Here is a 7164-nt window from a genome sequence, read left to right as displayed (position 1 = left end):
GGCTTAACCATAAGATCTTCAGTGATCTAAAACTCAAAAAAGAGTCCTACAAAAAGTGAAATTACATCAAATTACAAAGGAGGAATATAAACAAATAACACAAGTATGTAGGGACAAAATTAGAAAGGCTAAGGCATAAAACGAGATCAAACTAGTTAGGGACATAAAAGGAAACAAGAAAACGTTCTACAAATACATTAGAAGCAAGAGGAAGACCAAGGACAGGGTAGGCCTGTTACTCAATGAGGGGGGAAAGACAATAACAGAAAATGTGGAAATGGCAGAGGTTAATGACTTCTTTGTTTCGATTTTCACCAAGAAAGTTGGTGGCGATTGGACGTCTAACGTAGTGAATGCCAGTGAAAATGAGGAAGGATCAGAGTCTAAAATGGGGAAAGAACAAGTCAAAAATCACTTGGACAAATTAGAGGTCTTCAAGTCACCAGGGCCTGATGAAATACATCCCAGAATACTCCAGGAGCTGACTGAGGAGATATCGGAGCCATTAGCAATTATATTTGAAAAGTCCTGGAAGATGGGAGAGATTCTAAAAGAGTGGGAAAGGGCAAATCAAGTGCCCATCTATAAAAAGGAAAATAAGGACAACGCGGGGAATTACAGACCAGTCAGTTTAATGTCTGTACCCGGAAAGATAACAGAGCAAATCATTAAGCAATCAATTTGCAAACACGTAGAAGATAATGAGGGGATAAGTAACAGTCAGCCTGGGTTTGTCAAGAACAAATGTTGTCAAACCAATCGGATAGCTTTCTTTGACAGGGTAACAAGCATTTCAGACCAGGGGAAGTGGTAGAAGTGGTATATCTGCACTTTAGTATAAAGCTTTTGATACTGTCTCACATTACCTTCTCATAAACAAACTAAGGAAATACAACCTGGATGGAGCTACTATAAAGTGGGTGCAAAACTGGCTGGAAAATCATTCCCAGAGAATCATTATCAGTGGTTCACAGTCAGGCTGGAAGGGCAGAACAAGTGGGGTCCCGCAGGGATCAGTTCTGGGCCCGGTTCTGTTCAGTATCTTCATCGATGATTTAGACGATGGCACAGAGAGGACACTGATAAAGTTTGCGAAAGATACCAAGCTGGGAGGGGTTGTGAGTGCTTTGGAGGGTAGGATTAAAATTCAAAATGATCTGGACAAACTGGAGAAACGGTCTGAAGTAAATAGGATGAAATTCGATGAGGACAAATGCAAAGTCCTCCACTTAGAAGGATCAATCAGTTGCACACGCACGATGGGAAATGACGGCCTAGGAAGGAGTCCTGCCGAAAGGGACCTGGGGGTCAGAGTGGAGCAAGAGCTAAATAGGGGTGAACAGTATAACGCTGTTGCAAAAAGAGGGAACGTCCTTCTGGGCTGGATTAGCAGGAGTGTTGTAAGCAAGACACGAGAAGTGATTCTCCCGCCCTACTCCGCGCTGATTAGGCCTCCACTGGAGTCTTGTGTCGGGTTCTGGGCGCCACATTTCAGGAAGGATGTGGACAGATTGGAGAGAGTCCAGAGAAGAGCAACAAACCGATGAAAGGTCTAGAAAACAGGAGCTAGGAGGGAAGATTGAGAACCTGGGTTTGTTTAGTCTGGAGAAGAGACGACTGGGAGGGGACATGAGAACAGTTTTCAAGTAGGTAAAGGTTGTTACAAGGAGGAGGGAGGTAAATTGTTCTCGTTAACCTCTGAGGACAGGCCAAGAAGCCCTGGGCTTAAACAGCAGCCAGGGCGGTTTAGGTTGGACATTGGGAAAAACTTCTGAACTGTCTGGGTGGTGAAGCCCTGGAATAAATTGCCTAGGGAGGTGGTGGAATCTCCGTCATTGGGATTTTTAAGAGCAGGTCGGACAAACCTCTGTCAGAGTTGGTCTAGATCAGGGGTGGGCAAACTTTTGACCTGAGGGCCACATCTGGGTAGGAAGAGTAGCTCACGAAAGCTTATGCTCTAATAAATTTGTTAGTCTCTAAGGTGCCACAAGTACTCCTTTTCTTTTTGCGAATACAGACTAACACGGCTGCTACTCTGAAATCTGGGTAGGGAAAGTGCATGCAGGGCCATGAATGTAGGGCTGGGGCAGAGGGTTGGGATGCGGGGTGGGGTTCAGGAAGGGCTCAGGGAAGGGTGTTGGGGGGTAGGAAGGGTGGGGGAGGGGACTCAGGGCACAGGTGCGGGGTGTAGGAGGGTGTGCGGCAGGGGGTTGGGGTGCAGGAGGGGTTTGGGGTGCAGGCTCCGGCCCGGCACAGCTTACCTCGAGCGGCTCCGGGGCGGCAGTGGCACACTCCTGGAAGTGGCCAGCATGTCCGGCAGCGCTGCCCTTGCCTGCGGGTACCACCCCCGAAGCTCCCATTGGCTGCAGGTCCCTGTCCCCAGCCAATGGGAGCTATGGGGGGCGGTGCCTGCAGGCAAGGGCAGTGCATGGAGCCCTCTGCCCCCGCCCTCCCCCGGGGCCGCAGGGACTGTGGTGCCGGTTTGCCCTCCCCTGGTCTAGATAATACTGAGTCCTGCCGCGAGTGCAGGGGATGGGACTAGAGACCTCGCGAGGTCCCTTCTCAGCCTATGATTCTATAATGGACCATCCCACCTCCCCCCAGCTATAATGGGCCATTCCACTGGGAGTCACCCCCACTTCCCCTCTATAATGGGCCATTCCCACCTCCGCTGCTAATGGATCATTCCACCGGGGCAGAAAAGCCCAACCCACCCACTTCCTGGCCAATCAGAAACTTCTATCCCCATTGCACCTGCCTGGAGGCTCCTGATTGGCTGGGGATGACATCACATGCTCCCCCCATGATCAGTGATCCCCCCCAATAGAAACCACCAGCAACAGCAGGGTCATTAAGAGGCCTTTATTGACAGTGCTGCACGTATGGGTCACCCCCTGTGACCTCCGACCTTTCACCCCTCACGCCGGCCCCATGAGTGCCAAGGGGCTCTCGACCTTTAACCTCCCCTGCCTTGGCTGGCCCAGAATCCTTTGTGGGGCTGGCGTGAGTCTGGCGGGGGGGAGGGGCAATCCCAGAATCCTTTGCAGGCTTAGCATATGTCGTGCAGGTGGGGGGGTGATATGGTCTAAAAATCCCAGAATCCTTTGCAGCATCTGGAAGCTAGGGCCAAAGAGGGCGGGGGGGAGGAGAGAGGTCACGACCCTCAGCCCAGGGGTCATGTTGCGGTGAACCAAGGGGGGCTCAGCTCTGCCCCCCAGGACACCCTTGCAAAACCAGCCTCCCCCCAGGACATGCCCCCCAGGACGGCTCCCCCTAGTGGGTCCCACAAAACTGCACCCCCCCTCCTGCCGTGCTGCCCTCTAGCGGCAGCCCCCCAGCCCCCCCACCCTGCCCCCCCAGCCTGAGTGCTGACCCTCAGGCCCCCCTGCAGACGTTGTTAGTGGCTTGGTTTCTAGCAGCGGCGTGAACCATGGGAACCCCAGAGCAGGGGCGGAGAAGCTCCCTGCCCGGGGCCTCCCCAACAGCCCCCGGAGGGGGGTGCCGGGGGCAGCTAGGGGAGGTCAGCGATGGCCCTCTTGGCGGGGGGGCCAGCCGGCTTCTCCTCTTTCTCCTTGGCTTTGTCTTCGTACATCAGGATCCTGCGGGGGGGACGGAGATGGGGTGATTGACAGCGGGGGTGAGCTTGGGGGGTGGGGGGCGACCCAGGTGCTGCGGGTTGGGAGTGAGGGGCACAGCCCGGGCTGAGGATACAGGTGCTGCGGGTCGGGAGGGGGGGCGCCGGCCGGCGGGGAGCAGAGGGGCTGGGGGTCGGAGGGGGGGCGCCGGCCAGGCGGGGGGCAGAGGGGCTGGGGGTCGGGAGGGGGGCGCCGGCCAGGCGGGGGGCAGAGGGGCGGGGGGTTGGGAGGGGGGGTGCCAGCCAGGCGAGGGGCAGAGGGGCTGGGGGTTGGGGGGGCTGGCCGGGTGGGGAGCAGAGGGGCTGGGGGTCGGAGGGGGGGCGCCGGCCAGGCGGGGGGCAGAGGGGTGGGGGGTTGGGAGGTGGGGCGCCAGCCAGGCGGGGGGCAGAGGGGCTGGGGGTTGGGGGGGCCGGCCGGGTGGGGAGCAGAGGGGCTGGGGGTCGGGAGGGGGGGCGCCGGCCAGGTGGGGGCAGAGGGGCTGGGGGTTGGGGGGGGCCGGACGGGCGGGGAGCAGAGGGGCTGGGGGTTGGGAGGGGGGGCGCCGGCCAGGTGGGGGGCAGAGGGGCTGGGGTTTGGGAGGGGGGCGCCGGCCAGGCGGGGGGCAGAGGGGCAGGGGGTCGGGAGGGGGGGCACCGGCCGGCGGGGAGCAGAGGGGCTGGGGGTCGGGAGGGGGGGCGCCGGCCAGGCGGGGGGCAGAGGGTTTGGGGGTCGGGAGGGGGGCGCCGGCCAGGCGGGGGGCAGAAGGGCGGGGGGTCGGGAGGGGGGGCGCCAGCCAGGCGGGGGGCAGAGGGGCTGGGGGTTGGGGGGGGGCCGGCCGGGCGGGGAGCAGAGGGGCTGGGGGTCGGGAGGGGGGGCGCCGGCCAGGCGGGGGGCAGAGGGGCTGGGGATTGGGGGGGGCCGGCCGGGCGGGGAGCAGAGGGGCTGGGGGTCGGGAGGGGGGGCGCCGGCCAGGCGGGGGGCAGAGGGGCTGGGGGTTGGAGGGGGGGCGCTGGCCAGGCGGGGGGCAGAGGGGCTGGGGGTCGGGGGGGGGCACTCACAGTTTGAAGATGGCCGAGCGCTTGCCCAGCATCATGTGGACGAAGTCCCGGTACCCGATGGTCTCGCCGAGGTCGCCCGTCACCTCCGTGATCATTTTCTTCAGCTCCAGGTGGGTCTTGGCCGCCCCCAGCTTCTCCAGCATCTGCTTCAGAGCCATGATGTCTGGGGCGAGCAGAGGTCAGGGGGGCCAGCAGGGATACGCCCACGCTCGCACACCCACACTCGCACACCCACGCTCGCACACACACGCTCGCACACACACGGGAACTCACCAATGTCTCCGTTCCCATTGAGGTCGAACTCCATGTATTTCTCTGCAGGACGGACGGATGGACAAGAGGATTAGACAGAGGCCCCCATCACCAGCCCCCAGGTACCAGCTGCCCCCCAGGACCCCTGGTCTCCCCGTCAGCCCTCAGGCGAGTTGGGCCCCACCCTAAATGAGCCCCCATCCTTCCCTCGGGTGTCGCTCACTCTTGAAGGCCTCCAGCTTCTCCAGCAGGTCTTCATCTGTGCTGTATTTGGGGTCGTCCAGGAATTCCTGGGGGCAGAGAGAGGGGGCTGGATTGGGGACAGTGGGGGGGCTGGGCTGAGAGTGGGGGCTGGGATGGGGGTGCAGCTGGGGGGCAGAGAGAGGGGGCTGAGTTGGGGGTGGGGCTGGGGGGCCAGCCCCGTGGTGGTGGGCAGTGGCCTGGGGGGGTCAGAGGACCTTAGGGGGTGGTATCAGTGCCCAGCCCATGACATCACCACTTTCCGTGGGTGACCTCACAGTCCTCTGACATCATAGCAGTCTGGGTGTGACATAACAGGAATCTGTGTGTGACATCAGACCCCGCTGACATCATCCCTGGCTTATGACATCACAACCCTGGCACTCCATAGTGACTGGCATGTGATGTCACAAGAAGACCTCACAGTCTGATGACATCACAGCCCTCTGTGTAGGACATTACAGGGTGCCGAGTGTGAAATCATTGCGCTCCGGGGGCGACATCATGACTTGGGGGGGCAACATCCCAGCCACTCATGTGTGACGCTGCCTGGCTCAGGACATGACATCACACGTCCCAGTGACATAGGAATGACATCACAGCCCACAGTGAGTGACCCTGGAGCCTCGTAACATCCCTGCCCCCCCCGACATCACTGCCCTCCCCATGATGACATCACGAGCCACCACGGGGTAGTGCCACTCCCTGAGTCCGGCAAGCTGGGGGGTGATCCAGGGTCTGTACACATGGGCCAGAGGGGGGGCTGTGGGGCCCATTCCCTTCCCCCATCCCTGGGGCCTCCCCACAGAGCCCTGGGGGGGCACGTCTACCTTATTGAGAGAGTCCAGAACCTTCTCCTGCTGGGCTTTCAGCGCCCCGAAGGCCTTGCCCCCTGGCGTGGGGGGAACAAAGGGTTAATAGTGTCCCTCACTCCTGACCCGCAGCCCCCTGGATCCCCCCGCTCTGCCAGTGCCCCTCACTCCTGACCCGCAGCCCCCTGGATCCCTCCCGCTCTGCCAGTGCCCCTCACTCCTGACCCGCAGCCCCCTGGATCCCCCTGCTCTGCCGGTGCCCCTCACTCCCGACCCGCAGCCCCCCTTTCAGGCTCTGGGTTTCCTCTTTCTCAGGCCTGGGTCATTTCCCCTTTTTGGGGTTACTCTGAGATAGTTTCGCTTTTGCTGCCTTTCCCCACCCGGCAGGAGGAACTGACAGAACGATCCTGAGTCCGGGGGATGTGAATGGAGAGAAACACCCCTCCCCCCACCCGCCCACGTATCTGGGGGACCCCGCAGTGCTTCCAGCCCCTGTGCAGCGAGGGAATGGGACCCAGGCATCCGGGAGGGTGCTCATTCCCAGGGCACCCTGCGATGCTCCCATCCTGTAGAGAGTGGGGAGGATAGTGAATGGGACCCAGGCGTCTGGGGAGGCGGGGAGCAGGAAAAGGGGACGCAGGAGTCCGAGGAGGTGGGGGGAGGGAGGACAGCATGGGAAATGGGACCCAGGTGTCTGGGGTGGAATGTAGGGGTGACCGGGATGGGATGAGGAATGGGACCCAGGTGTCCAGGGAGTTTGGAGCAGGAGAAGGGGACCCAGGAGTCCGAGGTGATGGGGGGAGGGAGGGCAGCATGGGAAATGGGACCCAGGCGTCCGGGGTGGAATTGGGGGGTGACTGGGATGGGATGAGGAACGGGACCCAGGTGTCCAGGGAGTTTGGAGCAGAAGGGGACCCAAGAGTCCGAGGAGGTGGGGGGAGGGAGGGCAGCATGGGAAATGGGACCCAGGCGTCCGGGGTGGAATGTGGGGGTGACCGGGATGGGATGGGGAACGGGACCCAGGCGTCCGGGGAACTTTGCAGCAGGAGACTGGGATGGTACCTTGTAGATTCTGCTGGGAGCTCATGGCTGCTCCGGTCTCTGCCTCCCACACTGGACCCCGGAGTTCGGGCTGACGCCTCAAGGCCACTTCCCCCTTCCGCAGCTGCGGCCTGGCCTTTATAAAGA

At 60.7% G+C, this 7164-nt stretch overlaps 1 protein-coding gene across 1 annotated transcript; it reads right to left on the bottom strand.

The window, feature by feature from the left end:
* Positions 1 to 2847: 2847 nt before the first annotated feature.
* On the bottom strand, positions 2848 to 7164 carry AIF1 (allograft inflammatory factor 1). Its single transcript, XM_038371818.2, has 6 exons — positions 7039 to 7164; positions 5995 to 6056; positions 5148 to 5214; positions 4946 to 4987; positions 4673 to 4835; positions 2848 to 3599 (listed from the first exon to the last, which is right to left on the bottom strand). Exons 1-6 carry the CDS (start codon positions 7061 to 7063, stop codon positions 3512 to 3514), a joined length of 447 nt encoding a protein of 148 aa, XP_038227746.1. The 5' UTR covers positions 7064 to 7164; the 3' UTR covers positions 2848 to 3511.

Source organism: Dermochelys coriacea, chromosome 14 (genome assembly GCF_009764565.3).
Source record: "Dermochelys coriacea isolate rDerCor1 chromosome 14, rDerCor1.pri.v4, whole genome shotgun sequence".
In the NCBI taxonomy this organism is placed as follows: domain Eukaryota; kingdom Metazoa; phylum Chordata; order Testudines; family Dermochelyidae; genus Dermochelys; species Dermochelys coriacea.
Note: the sequence above shows the minus strand (reverse complement) of the source record. Positions and strands in the feature narration are given on the sequence as shown.

Coding starts and splice junctions, on each gene's coding strand:
- AIF1 (XM_038371818.2), bottom strand. CDS start 7,063: ATGAGCTCCCAGCAGAATCTACAAG. Junction 5,215..5,994: donor TTCTGGACTCTCTCAATAAG/GTAGACGTGCCC, acceptor CTCTGCCCCCAG/GAATTCCTGGACGACCCCAA. Junction 4,988..5,147: donor GAAGCTGGAGGCCTTCAAGA/GTGAGCGACACC, acceptor TCCGTCCTGCAG/AGAAATACATGGAGTTCGAC.